We start from the raw sequence: 17,513 nt of genomic DNA, 5'->3' as shown, positions 1-17,513 counted from the left end.
TCCTCCTCCTCCTTCTCCTCCTCCTCCTCTTCCTCTTCCTCCTCCTTGTCTTCCACTCTGCAAACCACTCTTCCATTCTTCTAGCCCCGATGTTCCCTAATTAGGCCATGAAACATCTACAAAAAAACCACAATTGAGCTTAGAGAGCACCAAGAACCCCCACAGTCCTCCTCTCCTCCTCCTTGTCATCCTTCTATTCCTCTTCCTCTTCCTCCTCCTCAACTCTCCAAATCCCACTCTCTTCTTGCCCTAATGAAGTTCCCCAACTGGGCCATGAAAACTCTACAAGAAAACAACTGAGCTTACAGAGCACCAAGGACTCCACAGCCCTTCTCCTCCTCTCCTCCTCCTCTTCTTCTTCCTTTTCCTCCTCTTCCTCCTCAACTCTGTAAACCCCACTTCTTCCAGCATGATGAAATACTTGGGCTATGAAATGGTTACAAGAAAACCACCTAGCTCAGAGAGCACCAAGGACCACACAGTTGAACCCTGAGCTAAATAAGCAGAGTGGTGCTTCCTATGTGAGCAACTTCTTTTCAGGCACTTTGTTAAAACTTATCTTTCCATGTTGCCTTTGGGAATTTCTCGGGAAGCTCAAGACTCTGGGCTAGGCAGGGAAGTTGAAATTTCAGGCCATAAACATGCAATTGGGAGCTCAACACCCACAAAGCTGTGAATAAGACAGACATGGTCATTCCTGGTGACCTCCAACTTGATAACTTCTCACCTTCCTCTAACATCAGAAGAAGTGGAGATGTTTTGAAGTTGGACTTGACTTGGGTTGACTTGTTTGCTTTATGGGTTTGTTGCAACTCACTTTGAGCCTATCCATATCAGAAATGATAACACAAATATTTTAGTCCATGAATCAACAATCTTGCTTCACATTCTGCTAAAGCCCCACTGTGGTCCTCTCAAAACTACCTAAATGCAGGGTCCTGATGGTGGCATAGCTGAAGTCAGCCCTGATTACTTAACAAAACACACACCGATATGTGATTGTGTATTTTGTAAAGGAAAATAAAACTTTTGAAGTACATTGTGTTCTCGCTAACAAAGCCAATCTGAATTGCTCTTTCATAATAAAGCAGGCAGGTTAATCTGACTTCACAGCCTATCATATGTCAGCAGGAGGCGCACCCAATCTCCTCCTTTTTTTGCAAATAAATATAGGAGAAAGTCGCATCAGGACAGGTTCACTTCTCCAGTCATAGCAAGGCTGACAAAGGAGAACCAAGAAATCTGGAGAAGAAGATTGTCCCAGAATTGTCTGCTGAAGGAGAGAATTCTAGCTAAAGAATCACCCAGCCAGATGATCCAAGAATCAAGAATCACGATGGATCTTCTTCCTACCTTATCCATGGAGACATGGTTCATGGTGGTGCTTTTGATGGGACTTCTTCTGCTGTAAGTATCCTCCGTTGGCTTTCCTCCTTTCCTTTTTGTCCTTTTTCCTCATTGCTCTGAGAAAACAATAAAGGGGTAGCTCCTAATTTTCAACAGCGATAGAAGAGATTATTTGTAGCTTGAGGCTGAATTGTGGAGTCTGTGATACCCTTTGAACTTGGTTGTTTTCTTGCAGACGTCTCATACCCCAAGTAGGTAACATCAGCAGTGCTAAAAGGGAGTTGGGTATGCTGTCTGAGAAAAGTTCTAGCACTGATGATGTTACCTTTTTGGGTGGTGAAATGGCTGCAAGAAAGAAAAAAAAAACAAGCTCAGAGACCACCAAGGACCATAAAGTTTTAATCTAACAGGGCAAATGGGTGTGACCAGTGCACAAAGAGTAAAAATCACCCAGCACCTGGTTTCTATCCATTGATGGGCAGCTAGGAATCCCAGTCCAGATTTTGATAATGAATCAAGGCTGATCTTCTATCCAGAATGTTTTAATAGAATGTGGTCATTCAGAGAGGTGTTTTCAGAACTTGAAGCTCCTGGATCAAATCTTGTTTCCAGCGCCATTAATTCTCAGGATGGGTTTCATCTAAATCCCTTTCTCTGACCCACACCAGGGTGGACAATATTTCTCACCTTGAGAATAAGGTTAGAAACTGGATTAACAGATTTCTCCAGGCTTGTTTTCAAAGAAAACCCGACTTAGAGCAAATCACAGGACCCCACAAAGCAGGATGAGATATTTTTTTAAACATCAACGACAAGATATTTCAATTACTTATAAAACACCTCACCCAGGCTTGTAAAAGGAAGCCGCTGAATAATTTACCAGGATAAAGGTCAATAAATCTCAGTTAAGTTATTTTTAGAAGCTGAAAAAGGGTGGCTGGGTGCAGGAGATTTCCACGGGTGGCCCTTGATTGCAACAAACACCAACCTCTTCTCCTCCTATGTTGAGAACCACGAGTAGCTACAAGTTGAGTCATGGCACCTGGACTTCTTGTCTTGTCTTGTTGGTTCAAAACATTTTTCTGCTTCTTCCAGGAGCTTCTTCAGTCTGCGAAAGCAGGTTGGGGAAACCCCATATATGCCTTCCAGGGTGGTTTGATTTCTTACTTAACCTTGAATGAAACCATCTTGGAGAACTTATATGAGGTTCTGCTGGTCAATTTGCTCAGACTGTAGAAGCTGCTTGGAGAAGAAGCCAAACATTTCAAACCAAGAGGAAAAGATAAGAGATCCAGTTGCCATAACTCAACTTCCAAACAATTCTACCTGGGTGACTGAGAATCTTCATCAGCATAAGAAACTGTCTTTGTTCTCACCTTGCTGTTCTTAAACAGAAAACACTAGCACTGATGATGTTACTTAGCTGGGTCATGAAATGTCTGCAAGAAAACAAGCAAGCCCAGAGAGCACCAACCCTGAGCTACAAATATTTTCCTTTATTGGTTAAACAGAAAACTGAAATGAATTTGAGGTGTGCCCCTCATTTCACCTTCAAAACTGCCAACCTTTGGAAGTTATTTATTACAAGAAGACAGATAGATCTCTGCTGATGTGATCCAAATTAATAAAATACAGTTTCTGATACGTAGTACCTTGGTATTCAGTCTTAATTGGTTCTGGGAGGTGTGATGAGTATCAAAAATGATGAGTATCAAACAATTTCCTTCCCACCCCCCCATAAGGAATAATGTCCTGAGCCATAAGGTAGCCAACACCGATAATTCTGGCTTGCATTTTGAGTATAAACAAACAATGAGTACCGGGACCAAATTTTCGCATCAAAATCGTTGAATACCGAATTCGACGAGTTTCAAAGCAGTTGAGTACCAAGGTACCGTTGTATCTTCGATGTCTCCCGTGTGTTTTACACAATGTCATTGAAGAAGTTATGCAGGTGAAATAGAAGAAGGGCACATGGTGTCCTTCCCTTTGAACTCTGGAATAACAGGAAGAATTCAATTGAGCAGGTTTCGACTTACCTGGATGAGGATGAAAACGAAAATGGCCTCTCCCGTTGATTAACAGCGATCTCTCCAAATCACTTAACTAAGCGGTCATTTTATTATTCGAGAGGCTCATTGGTCATGATGAGGTTGAGTCTTCTAATCATCTTTATCAGGCATGATTGCATTCTCCCATCGGCAATTATATCCTGGCTGACACCATGCCTGGAAAAAAAAATGAGGATCTATCGAGAAAGGGAAGAGAAGAGCAAGAAGAGAGAGAGAGAGAGAGAGAGAGAGAGAAATTTGCAGTGGGACAACAGACGTTCCTTCTTCATCTGTTATGGTTAGAAAGAACAGGTCCCACAACTTTGGCCTGAGATATTGCATTGACCCTTTATTGCCAGTGAATCTATCAAATTCGTGACCTGCTTCCCATATCATACAGTTCCACAGTTTGGACTTGGCAGGTTTTATGAATTCAGTCATTATAGTTAGTTAGCTGTGATTTCTTTTTTTTTTTTAAAAAAAGAAGAGAATATTTGTAGCTCAGGGTTGAAGTGAGGGGTCCTTGTTGCTCGCTGAACTTGGTGGTTTTCTTTGCAGATGTTTCATGGACCCAACTAGGTAACATCATCCGTGCTAGAAGGGAGTGGAGTTGACAGGGCAAGCCACTAGAATGTAAAATGAGAGCACACCCCTCTCCCTTCTAGCACTGGTGATGTTACCTAGTTTGGTCATGAAATGTCTACAAGAAAACAACCCAGTTCAGAGAGCACCAAGGACCCCACAGTGATTTTTCTAAAAACACAACAACAACCCTTCAGTGCATAGCCATCTGAGTAAGATTTACTCAATCACACATGGTTCAGCAAACATCTCCTGGCTTCGTCTGAATCCCATTTTTTTTTTCTCTTTCCAGGTATGGAGTTTGGCCATTTCGAATTCTCCGCAAAGTGGGGATTGATGGTCCAACCGTATTGCCATTCTTTGGGACAATCTTGAATAACCGCAAAGTGAGTATTGATAGATATACAGACTACCAACACAACCTTCCAATAAGGGGTGGGGAACAATGGCCCTTCCCATGACTTGTGGGCTTCAACTTCCAGAATCCTTTTTTTCTAAACATTTAAAATCTTTTTCCCCCCACCCAGGGATTTGTGAAATTCGACAGTGAGTGCTTCAATAAATATGGGAAGATTTGGAGGTGAGCTCTCTATTTATTACAGGTTTCTAGTTCGCAGTTCAGATCTATGAAGACTAGGTGGGGGCCAAAGAGAAAGGATCCAAGAAAGAAAGAAAGAGAGAAAGAAAGGAAGGAAGGAAGGAAGGAAGGAAGGAAGGAAGGAAGGAAGAAAGAAAGAAAGAAAGAAAGAAAGAAAGAAAGAAAGAAAGAAAGAAAGAGGGGGGGAAGGAAGGAGGAGAGAAAGAAGGAAGGAAAAAGGGAGAGAAGAAGGAAGGGAAGGGAGGGGAAGAAGAAAGGAAGGAAAACTGAAAAAGAAAGAAAGAAAGAAAGAAAGAAAGAAAGAAAGAAAGAAAGAAAGAAAGAAAGAAAGAGGGAGGGAGGGACGGGATAGAGAGAGAAGGAAAGGAAGGGAAGGGAAGTAAAGAAGGAGGAAGGAAGACTAAAAAACAGAAAGAAAAAAGAAAGAAAGAAGAAGGAAGGAAGACAGAAAAGAAGGAAAAGAAGGAAGGAAGAAAATGATAGGAAAGCAAACTAATATTGAGTGTTCATCAGCAAGTTTGATGACTCTGGATTAGTTTCTGCTTCTCATTGGCTTGATAAAATATTTATTTAAATAGGTTGCAGTTTAAACTTCTGAGTGAAGTTATAGCTTTTCTTTATTATGCATATATTTACAAGTTTGTAGAAATGCTTGCAAAGTTCTACCCATCCAAGGATCTTTGGCTTTCTCTTTCATAGCTACCAAGGCTGTCCCAAATTATAGAATTAACCAGAAATCCAGATGTTCCTCTCTTCTCTTTGGAGCCCTGGTGGATATTTTCCATGGCTCCTTCTGACATCTTTTAAAGCTATCCATCCCTGTACAGATCTATCGAGGGGAAAAAGCTGGACCAGCTGTATAATAGCTACACACAATGGCTTCTTGTTGATAAGCTCCCAGCCAGCAGAATGCTTTGTTGCTGGTGCTACAACAAAGCAAATAGTTGCCCTTTTCAAATATGATTTTTCTGGGAGATTATCCTCTTGGCTGTTAAAGGAGGAGAGAAACCTTTTCTTCCTAGAAAGTAAGCAGATCTAAGTGCAGACGCTAAACCGCTTTCTCCTGCATGAAAAGTTAAGAGGAAGGGAAGGAGCGCTCATGAAATGATCTATGGCAGAATGTTTTGGTGGGCACATCCCTATTTTATTCCGTGTGAAAGAACAGAATAACAAAGTTGGAAGGGACCTCGAAGGTCTTCTAGTCCAACCCACTGCTAAGGCAGGAGACCCTAAACCATTTCAGACCAATGGCTGAATCCCTTCTTGAAAACCCCCAGTGGTGGAGCGACTACAACTTCTGAAGGCAAGTTGTTCCACTGGTTAATTGTTCTCATTTTTCAGGAAATTTCTCCTTAATTCTAGGTTGTTTGTCTCCTTGATGAGTTTCCATCCGTTGCTTCTTGTCCTGCCTTCAGGAGCTTTGGAGAATAGCTTGACTCCCTCTTCTTTGGGGCAGCTTCTTAGACATTGGAAGGCTGCTATCATGTTCTTTTCATCAAACTGAACATATCCAATTCCAGCAACTGTTCTTCCCATGTTTTAGCTTCCAGTCCCCTAATCATCTTGGCTGCATTAGAGGTTGTGTAACCTACTAGTAAATGTAAAAATGTCCTTTGAGTGTTCCTAGTTATCTCATGGACATGTTCATTGACGGCATCTTCTCGAGAACAGGAAATAAGTGGTTTGACATTGCCTTTGGCCAGAATGTTGTCATCTTCTCTGTCTAGATTACAACCCTACAACTTGATGACCCAATTTAGCTTTTCAACATGACCTGAGGTTGACTTGGTTCCTCTGTGGGATCTCAGTTAGGTTAAGTCTATTGAGAGTTGAGCAACTGGAGCATTGGTACAAGTGGCTGTCTGTACGAAAGAAAAGTCCACCAAATCCATCGTCTGGAAAAGAGTAGCTGAGAACCCATCAGCAAGTAGGAATACTTCTGATTGCTCAAGTTTTTCTGTAACATGTAACCGTCAGTCATTCCATTTTAGATTCTCCATAAAGACCACCATGACAATAAGTCTGTCCCAACTCAGGATGCTTCAGCAATACCCAGTCTACACATCCCATCCTCCTCAGAAATGATGGATTGGGAATGATGGAATATCTAGTCAACAAACCAGGGCAGGGGCCAAGTAGAAAAGGCTACCTATAAGCTCAGAGAAGAGGGGCCAAAGAGGAAAGGCTATGCTATAATCTCAGATAATATATCTTTGTATTTCTTTATTCTGAATGCAGACTTTATGAAGGCCGTCAACCTATTATTGCTATACTGGATCCTGCAGTTATCAAGGCCGTCCTAGTGAAAGAATGCTACAGTACTTTTACCAATCGGCGTGTAAGTCTCTTGTTTCTTGAACCATCAGATAGCAAATTATGTATGGCTATATGTTAAACCAGAAGATGGGAGGAGGAAATTGGATTTTTTTTTCTCTGTCTCTTGAATTTTGAAACATGTAAGATTAAGTCTGGGATGAGATTTTTGCTTAGATCATTTTTAAGGTGAGCCACAGTTGGGAGCAGGTGGTAGATGCCTTCACCTCCTCAAAATATGGGTGAATTGATCCCCTAAGTGGTATCTAGTGGTGTTGTGCATCCAAACGTTTCTTCAGACGTGGCTGGGTTTTTGAAATCTGAATATTGTGTAATGTTTTCTTCCTGATCTCTAGCCTTTCCCTGCACCAAACCTCCTAAAAAATGCAGTCTCTATGGCCCAAGATGAACAATGGAAGAGAATTCGCACCGTGCTCTCTCCCACTTTCACCAGCGGGAAGCTGAAGGAGGTAACAAGAAAAGCTTAAAAGAATAGAAAACTTTCTCTATTCAGTTTCTCCACTTCTTTCTTCAAAGAAGTTGTTTAAACTTCACTTGCTGCCCCAAAGCTAGAGCTGACTTTTGGAAGGAAGGAAGGAAGGAAGGAAGGAAGGAAGGAAGGAAGGAGTAGAGAGAAAGAAGGAAGAAAGGGAGGGAGGGAGGAAACAGCTAATAAACAAAATCTTGAAGGAGGTTTTATCATCTCTTCCTGTTATGTACTTTTTTCAGGTTATGTAGCGTTATCACAGTAACAATCCCTTTTCTGTTTTATGAACAATGTACAAAATCTGAAGACCGTATGTTCCAAAATGTTCTTTTTGTACCCAACTGTACAACAATTGACCATGAAATCAACAAAAAGGAGAAGGTTTCCTCTTAAGAGCCCCAAGTAATCCTAGTTGCTCTCCAGTGAGAAGGAATAACGTGACCAGCAACCGTCAAAATGTTGTTCCCTTTTACATTACGAAGAGATGCTCAAGTAGAAGAAAGCAAACTTCAGGAGCCAAGAACTGATATATATATATATTTTGCTTAGATGTTTTGCTTTTAGGAAGGAGGAGAGCTTTTACCCCAACTGGAAGTACTGAAAAGTGTGTCTCACATCTGTCATAGGAAGAGCAATTCCTACGTTGCTTATTTAGGAGATATGTCTGTGTGTTTTTTTACCTTACAGGCAGTGGTGGGATTCAAATAATGTAACAACCGGTTCTCTGCCCTCATGAGTTCTTCCAACAACCAGTTCACCAAACTGCTCAGAAAGTTAACAACCAGTTCTCCTATTCTGATTGAGTAAATATGGACCATGAGGGCCATACATCTCAAGAGACATTTTAGTTCTATAAAAAGCCCTAACAGATCTCCAAAGAATATTGATCCTGGACCAGATTAGCCACCTTGTCCATTTCAGCCCTAAAATGCCCCACAGAAAAAGAAAAATAAATTTTGAGGAACCTGTCAACCCTAAGAAAGGCTGCCACTATCTTCATCATTGTTGAATTTGTCATTATTTATGAATTATGAATGCCATAATTTATGGCATTTTGTTGAAACACACCAGCAACTAAGAAAGGGAACTGCCCATCAATGTTTAAAACTGGGGTTTTGTTTTTCAGATGTTTCCCATCATTAAACACTACGGGGAGATTCTAATTCAAAACATTCAGAAGAAAATGGAAAACGATGAGCCCATACATATGAAAGAGTAAGTTCTTTGGAGCAGAAAGACCATTCAGCGCTGTCACAAGTGGGGAGGGGGGAGAAATGGCCTTAGTAATGTTGTGTTTGAAAAACCACTTCTCATTTTGCAATGGATACCCAGAGTGAAATGTGGTTATCATTGAAAATGTGTACTGTTGCGATACATTTCACATGCTTGGGACAAATCTGGACAAAAATGCAATCTTTGGATTAAAATAATATAGGAAAAAGGCATTATATGAATGGGGCTTGTTTGCAAATGCTAAGTATATTTATACTGGAGAAAATTGCAAATTAAAATCCAGGGATTTGGAGACATGTAACTCGAGGAAGTGTGCAGCAAAATTTATTTTAGTATCTTTCTATCTTTCTATCTTATCTTTAGTATCTTTCTATCTTTCTATCTATCTATCTATCTATCTATCTATCTATCTATCTATCTATCTATCTATCTTTCTATCTCTTATCTGTGTGTTTCCAAGTCAGTGTCTGTCTCTCTCTCTCTCTCTCTCTCTCTATCCGTCCATCCATCCATCCATCCATCCATCCATCCTTCCAATCTCTCTCTCTCTCATTTATCTTCTATCTTCTATATCATTTATCATCTTTCTCTTCCACCCACCCACCCAATCTCTCTCTCTCTTTCTTTCTGTCTCTGTCTCTCTGTTTCTATCTCTATCTCTGTCTGTCAACTATTTTATTTCAACACTGATGTATTTATAAAGATCAGAAATAGAGAAAACGTGAAATGGTAGAAACCAAATGAATGTATTTGCCCAAAGTATCTATGAAGAATGAGCCTGGGCTCTCGAGCTGGAAAACAAAGACATGAGAGCCATCAAGCCAACTGGAGCCTAAACAAACGGCAACAATAGACCTTGGACATTGAATGCCTCAATTCAATTCTTGGTCAGGCTACAATCTAGGACCCTGGAAAGCTGCTGCTGCTGCTGACATCTGGCCTACGTTATTCAACTTGACGTGCTCCAGATGTGTGAGGGATTCCACTGATGTTTTAACAAACCAATCTCATCAGGGAAGCTGTGGCTTTTTGTGTTGGCTACACATGTTTTGATGTATCTTCTGTCTGGCTTTGCAGCTATTTCCAAAATCTTTGTCACCAAACTCCTGCTGCTTGGATCATCCATTACTCTCCTTTCTCTTCTTAGCGTCTTTGGAGCCTACAGCATGGATGTGGTCACCAGCACTTCATTCGGGATAGACGTCAACTCCATGAACAATCCCAAAGATCCTTTCGTCACACAGATCAAGAAGCTAACTAAGTTCAGAGCTTTTGACCCACGACTCATTCTTGCATGTAAGTTCTGCTTTCTAGAATCCAGGGTAGTCTTCCCTAACTGGTCCAGAGAAATTTTGCCTCTCTGTTTTGTTCTCTTGGCAGGGCCTTCTGCTGCATTTGAGATTATTTTATTTGTTTGATTTGTCAATTGCTTTCAAGATAATAGGTATAAGTTATAAACATGAGTAAGAATACAGGAAATAGGTACGAATAAATAGGGACAATAAGACAGGGGCGGTAGGCATGATGGTGCCCTTACGCACGCCCCTTACAGACCTCTTAGGAATGGGGTAAGGTCAGTGGTGGATAGTTTGAGGTTAAAGGAGTGGGGGGGTTAGAGGATGTAACAACAGAGTCAGGTAGGGCATTCCAGGCATTGACCACTCTGTGGCTGAAGTTGTACTTTCTGCAATCAAGATTGGAGCGGTTTACATTGAGTTTGTATCTGTTGTGTGCTCTTGTATTGTTGCGGTTGAAGCTGAAGTAGTCATTGACTGGTAGGACATTGTAGCAGATTAGAGACGGGAAACCTTCCTTCTCTTTTGATTGCAGTTGACTCAAAGAAGATTGCATGACTGGGATTACGTGCATAACCCAAAACTTTGGTGCAATGTAATTTCATCGTTCTATAGCTGGGCCTCTTTTCGTCCATTCGCCCGTCTCCTTCTCCGTCGCTGTTCCTCTTTCCCCCTTTTTTTGAGGAGCTTGGACTCATCTTTTGCAGACAGATTTTGAAAAATGAAATTAAACCGAGCAGCAGGTATCAACCCAAGGTTGCAAGTTGCCTGCTCCCAATTAATGAGGGATAATGGCACTGCTTTGAGTTTCTCGCGCTGTGATACAAACACAATCTTGCACTGTATTTTCGTACAAAGAGATGCAGTGCATCTTTGCATAATCCAGAGGTTCTTCATGCATCCGCCAAACGGCGACTGGCGTGTGGCCTTTTGAATAGTTCTTGTTAATGTTTATTCATTGCTCACCTTGGGTACTCGAAGGGAAGAAACAAATGTATAATAAAATATTGTTTTCCTCCAGGGACATGGCGGTGCCTTTCACAATTAATTTCTTTTTCAGTTATGTTCCCAAGTCTCATGACAATTTTCAGGAGCCTGAACATAAGCCCTTTTTCGCGGGAGGCTCTGAACTTCTTCACCGAATCTTTTTCAAAAATGAAGGAATCGCGACTGAAGGAAGGCGAAGGGGTAAGCACCAAGATTTTGCTGGAATTTAATGGATTTGGGCAAGAAAATCCTGACCAAAGTGAAGGCACTTTGGTGCTCTCTGAGCCTGCTGGTTTTCTTGCAGACGTTTCATTACCAAACTAGGGAACACCATCAGGGCTACCGTAGTAAGGAGTGCTGTTTGCTGTCAGCTGAGCAAAGTGTTCTCCAAGGAAAAGAATTTGCTCATACACAGACAGTCCTGGAGTTACAATTTCAATTGAATCCAAAATTTCTTTGCTAAGCGAGTTTTGCTCCATTTTATGACCCCTTCTTGCCACTGTTGTTAAGTGAATCACTGCAGTTGTTAAGTTAGTTACAAGGGTTTTAAGCTTCCCTGTTGACTCTGCTTGTCAGAAGATCACTCATATTTATGACGCTGCAACTGTCATAAATATGAGTCAGTTGCCAAGCATCTGAATTTTGATTATGTGACCAGGGGGATGTTGCAACGGTCATAAGTGTGAAAAACACTCATGCTTTTTTCAGGGCTGCTGTAGCTTCAAATGGTCACTAAATGAAATGGTTTTATGGGGAGGGCTACCCTTATTTTGTCCCTACCGCTGTTTCCTTAATGCTTAGTGACACCCAAGTTGCCTTCTTATGTGTCAGATTTCTTTTTTCTTTTTAATTTCTTTTTACAAATTTTCATTCATAAACATTTTTAAATAACAGTGCATTGGCAGAGCATTATTTACAAATAAAACACAACCAACATATGTCAGTAATAAATCTCAACATACAAACGAATAACACTAATAAATGCTATTAATAACAGTACAAATACTATAACCAAGAGAATTGATCTAGGTTTCTTCTTCTTACCTTAAGTTAATTACATTTTTATCAATTACTACATTGATATGTATCTACTTCCTTACTTTCACTATCTATAATTTTAACCTTCATAATTGTATTTTTTCTAATTTTTACCTCTTTTCTCTATCCATTCATAGAATTGATTCCATGTTCGAAAGTATTCTGAAGTGTCTTTGTCTTTAATTTTTAAAGTTAATCTATCCACTTCAACACAGTCCCAAATTTTCCTAACTAAAACCTTATCTGGTGGGGTATTCATATTTTTCCAGTATTTAGCATATGTAATCCTTGCTGCCATCAATATGTGTAACATTAAGCATGTGGTCACTTTGTCATAATCCTAGTCTGATAGTATACCTAAAAGCCATGTTTGTGGTTGAAACTTGCATGTCAGTTTTCATGGGTCCATTCATTTGATCCCCAGAGCCGGATGGATTTCCTCCAGATGATGATTGCCTCCCAAAACAACAACAAGGGCTCCATAAACAATAACAAAAACTCTACGAGCAATGGACTGGATCACACATATAAAGGTAATATTGCCCCGTTCCTGTTTACCGTTATGCGTTTTCTAAATATTGTGGTGTATTGGTATATTGGTATATCCCTTCCAACTCTGTTATTCTGTTAAATGTGTGATGGGGCTCATTGGAAGTAATTTGCTTAAGACCCACTGTCTCAGTTCTGTAGCCACATACTTGACTGATTCATTAGGTGTCATTATCATCTTTTAGCAGCCCCATCAATAGATTTTTCTCCAAGATAATCTCATCGCTGGAGTAGATCACATGCTAATTTCCACAATTTAGCATCATATTTTCAAAAACTTTAGCAAGATAAGACTCGCCCCACCAGTAGATCTTGCAAGTCTCAATCAACGGCACTTCCAAAGTCTATCGTGAACTCTAGCGAGAAGTTCTTTTCCAAAAAAACAGATGATTCAAAGACCAACAACAACAAAAGACAGTATATGTGATTTTTTTTCCTCTTTAAAGCAAAGTCAGCATCAATCAATGTTGTTCTATGACGCCCTAGGACGTTTGACATCTTTTAGCTGTGTTTCGAAGCACATAAAACAATACGAGGCAAGGCCCATTATTATCCTTGGTACGAAGTCATAATGATTGCCCGCAGTAAATTTTCTGTACTGTATCACCCTATTCATTTTTATTTCTATTTTGCAGGCCTGACTGATAATGAAATTCTAGCCCAGGCGTTTATCTTCGTTTTTGCTGGATATGAACCCACCAGTAATTCTCTTAGTTACATGGCCTACAACTTAGCTACTCATCCAGATGTTCAGCAGAAGCTGCAAGAGGAAATAGATGCTATTCTACCAAACAAGGTAAGGAATGAGGTGATTGCTAAATGTCCATGGAGGTTCTCTGTCCTCCAGGTTCTGGTAGTCCCAAAGGTGCTTTTTTCAAGAGGCAACAGGACTTTCTGGTTTTTCTCTGAAGATGTTTCGCTTCTCATCTGAGAAGCTTCTTCTCTGGATGGATCCAGAGAGGGAGGTGATTGATGGCTGGCTATTAGGTTGATGGCTGTTGTGTCCTTGTGCTGCCACGTCCTTAGCTCCCAGTATCTGATCAACTGGTGGTAAATCCTGTTGACTGATAAGGGTTCCATTTCCCGGACTTCAATCACTTCCCTGGCTATTATTGTGCCTGCTTGGCCAACAATCTTAGTAGCTGTGAAATTGAATGTTATGTCCTTGTTCCATTATAGTGTGAGGCTCCCAACAAGTTCAGGTCTTTTTATTGCTCGCTTGTGTACTTGCAACCTGGTGGTTAGCTTCCTTCCACTCTGTCCCACATAGTCACAGGAGCAATTCATGTAGTGGATCCCAGAGTAGATTACATTAGAAGTATCTTCCCCCTCTCCAAGCGATCTTTGGATCGTGTAAATCATAGGTCTGCAATTCAGGAAAGCGAATTCTTTTCACTTTGCTTGGATGGCTTAAAAACAGTAATAATATCCAAATGATTGAATTAGCGACACAAGCTCCAGAGTCTGTTATCCGATGTGCAAGATATAGGATCATGGTGTTAATGCAGAATTTGGTCCAGGGTTAGGAAACTCATATTTTGACCAACACTGAGTCATCGTGGAAACGGGCAAAGGAGATCTTTGCTTCAATCTGTGAGAAGAAAGGTAGACTGGATAGGAAAGAAAGTTAATTATTTTAATTATCCCCTCCCCCAAGGCACCTCTTACCTATGAGGCCATCATGCAGTTGGAATACCTTGACATGGTGCTGAATGAATCCCAAAGGATCTATCCTCTCGGAGGGCGTATTGAAAGGATTTGCAAGACGGATGTTGAAATCAATGGGATGACCATTCCCAAAGGCACCGCGATGATGATCCCACCCTTCGTTCTGCACCGGGTTCCTGAATACTGGCCGGAACCAGAAGAGTTCAGACCTGAGAGGTAAAAACAAACCAGACATTTGCCTTGGTGGAGAAGAATAGAAAAGGCAGCAGAGGTGGTATACGGCCGGTTCAGACCAGTTCTGGAGAACCAGTAGCGGAAATTTTGAATAGTTTGGAGAACCGGCAAATCCCACCTCTGACTGGCCCCGCCAACCCCATCTCTCTTCCCATGGAGTCCCAGCTGATTGGTTGGGTCTTCTTTGGTTGCCCTGCACAGGAGAATGAAGCTGGAAAGCAGGATAGTGGGGTAAGGAAGGAATGGGGATTTTGCAGTATCCTGCCACACCCACCAAGCCACACCCACAGAACCGGTAGTAAAAAATTTTGAATCCCACCACTGAAAGGCAGATATGATTGGCTTGTTATGGAGCATCATTCTTATAGGGATTATTTCCCCACACTTGGATTACTTGACAGTGGCTCAAAAGCATTCTCTGAAGAGACACTAATTGAGATCCACCTTAGAGTTGGCATCAAGGTTGTTGGGTTTTGTTTCTTGTAATGGAAAAACTGACAGAGATACTAAACTTGTAACTGGGACCCAGGACTGCCCTCTTTACCTTGAAGGTTCCATTTATTTTATTGAACAAATTTACATAGCCTTCATCCCATCAGAAGTGACTCTGGGTGGTGTACAACAAAAGTGTAGGAAAAGAGCAGAGAAAACTGGGGGAAGGAGTTAAGTGCATCATCAGCCCGGAGTCCTTAAATTGCAACAATTGATCAAAGTCCAACTACTCTTGAATTCCATTGACCCTTCTCTGGTGCCAATTTAGTACTGAAACTTTAATGGACCAAATTCTTGTGTTTGAGCTTGAACAATAAATCTTTTGAACTGCAATGTCCAGTTTTGATCTTATGCACCTGACATAAGGGTGGCTATTGAATTCGCCACGGGACTGAATCCATAGCAGATGAATTCTGAGCTCATGTAATGCCTTCAATCAAAAATGTTGGCCTGTTTGAGGTGTTGCATTTCCAGTGAATCTATGTAGTGGGGTAAGACATGGTTAAGCAATGCCCAGGCCACATTCACACATGAAGAGGTCCTAGCTCCTTCTTACAGTTCCTGACATTCTTTCCTTCCTCTGTTCACCCAGGTTCAGCAAAGAAAACAAAGAAAACATTGATCCCTACACATACCTCCCCTTTGGAGCTGGACCCCGGAATTGCATCGGAATGAGATTTGCGTTGGTCACCATGAAAGTTGCTATTGCCGCCATTATGCAGCGCTTCTCCTTTAGAGTCTGCAAAGAAACACCGGTGAGAAAAATGGATTTGGAATAGATTTATTAACAGAATAGCAGAGTTGGAAGGGACCTTGGAGGTCTTCTAGTCCAACCCCTTGCTCAAGTAGGAAACCCGAAACCCTTTCAGTCAAATGGTTGTCCAATCTCTTCTTGAAAGTCTCTAGTGATGGAGCTCCCACAACTTCTGGATGCAGGTTGTTCCACTGATTAAATGTTCTCACTGTCAGGAAATTTCTCCATAGTTCTAGGTGGGTTTCCATCCATTGATTCTTGTCCCGTCCTTGGGAGGTTTGGAGAATAGATTGACCCCCTCTTCTTTGTGGCAGCCCCTAACACTCTTTAGAGAAAGGTTTTATTATCTTCTGGAAAAAAGGGAAGTCACTTAGATTAGATATTTCTACAGGAGCAGCCCTTCAACAGATCTCTTTTACAACTTGGCCCTTGTCCCTTCTTGGTCTAGTATCCTGAAACTGCCCAAAGATGTTGGGTATCAATGGATGGTCTCCAAATAACAGAATAACAGAGTTGGAAGGGATCTTGGAAGACTTCTACTCCAATACACTGTTCAAGCAGGAATGAGTTTGTGTCCCATGGTTCTGTTTAGACTTTGAAAGGTCCTAGTTGACCTTCTGTGGTGTCCTTCAGCCTTGTGGATCTGGAAGTTGTGTTGGGTTATCCTATTTGCTAACTTCTTTCTCTGTTCTTTCCCTCTCCCACAGATTCCTCTGGTCATGAGCAACCAAACATTTTTAGTTCCAAAGAAACCAATCGTTTTGAAGTTAGTCCCACGATAAGGTTGGCTGAGAAAGTGAAGAATCATCCCTGCAGCGGATGCAACAGTTTTTGGGCTTTGTCAACTGCAGAATGTTGCCACAGAACTTTGGAAGAAAACCATTGAAATAGTCTTAAGTAGCTTTGGAGAGATGCTTTAAGTAGCTCTTATAAGGTTGAAATCATAACAATGCACTTGATAGGTGGAGGAGATGTTAATATTTGTTGTTGTTATTGGTGATGATGATGTATAACTTGATATCTTGCATATTTTTGATTTATAAATTAAGCCAGTGATGAATCCAGTTAGCAAATCCAGACTGCATATGTTCATGAGTTGGACTGTTCTTATCACCATCAGAATTTGGAACTTTTCACCCAGAAAAATCAATTGATTTTTTTCCTCTAATATCTACTGATATCATCAATATGTAAAGATGATCTCATTCAGCCTCAGAGAGTCTGGAAACAGTGGCTAGATGGGAGCTTTCATTTGAAGGAATCTGTACCACTGATGAATTTTAATGGTGTTTTAACTCATCATTAAATGGCTTGGTTTGCATTTTGTTGTACTTTTGTTTAATTAGCCAGCCCTCCTTGCCTTTCTTGGCAGAAAATACCTAATTTCAAAAACAAGCAAGCATGTAAAATATAGATATATGAGATAAATAAAGGATGTTTTTCACTTGCTTTCACTTTGTTCTTCTTCTTGAGTTGCTTTAGTAGAAAGCTACAACTTTAAAGCGAGCAAAAGAAAGGTTGCCCAAAGGAAAAACCAGGAGATGGGGAGGTCTAATTCTACCTTAGGCACAAAAATTAATTGGGCGACTTTAGGCCAATCACCAGGAGATGGTGAGTTCTAGTCCTACCTTAAGCATAAAAGTCAGCTGGGTGATTTGGGGTCAGTCCCTCTCTTTCAGCTGAACCCACCTCACAGGATTATTGTAAGGAAAACAGAAGGTGTATTGGATCTGTTCACCACCTTGATTTATTTGTAAAAATAATAAAGGCAGAATATAAATAGAATAAATACCATTTTCAACCTCCCCAACTTCCCTTTAAATGGAAACAGGTCAGAGAATCTGTGCTTCATTCAAGGCAGCAATGTAGATCCCTGAGAAAATCA

General features: G+C 40.9%; 1 protein-coding gene across 1 annotated transcript; it reads left to right on the top strand.

The window, feature by feature from the left end:
• Window positions 1–1,197: 1,197 nt before the first annotated feature.
• Window positions 1,198–17,077, top strand: LOC113438804 (cytochrome P450 3A9-like). Its single transcript, XM_026704348.2, has 13 exons — window positions 1,198–1,407; window positions 4,273–4,366; window positions 4,508–4,560; window positions 6,817–6,916; window positions 7,248–7,361; window positions 8,505–8,593; window positions 9,759–9,907; window positions 10,967–11,094; window positions 12,356–12,464; window positions 13,116–13,276; window positions 14,138–14,364; window positions 15,467–15,629; window positions 16,336–17,077. The coding sequence occupies exons 1-13, from the start codon at window positions 1,313–1,315 to the stop codon at window positions 16,408–16,410; spliced, it is 1,557 nt and encodes a 518-aa protein (XP_026560133.1). The 5' UTR covers window positions 1,198–1,312; the 3' UTR covers window positions 16,411–17,077.
• Window positions 17,078–17,513: the final 436 nt, after the last annotated feature.

Source organism: Pseudonaja textilis, chromosome 14 (assembly GCF_049901715.1).
Source record: "Pseudonaja textilis isolate UNSWEBS1 chromosome 14, rPseTex1.2, whole genome shotgun sequence".
NCBI classification, from domain to species: domain Eukaryota; kingdom Metazoa; phylum Chordata; class Lepidosauria; order Squamata; family Elapidae; genus Pseudonaja; species Pseudonaja textilis.
Note: the sequence above shows the minus strand (reverse complement) of the source record. Positions and strands in the feature narration are given on the sequence as shown.

Coding starts and splice junctions, on each gene's coding strand:
- LOC113438804 (XM_026704348.2), top strand. CDS start 1,313: ATGATCCAAGAATCAAGAATCACGATGGATCTTCTTCCTACCTTATCC. Junction 11,095..12,355: donor GACTGAAGGAAGGCGAAGGG/GTAAGCACCAAG, acceptor TTTGATCCCCAG/AGCCGGATGGATTTCCTCCA. Junction 12,465..13,115: donor ACTGGATCACACATATAAAG/GTAATATTGCCC, acceptor TCTATTTTGCAG/GCCTGACTGATAATGAAATT.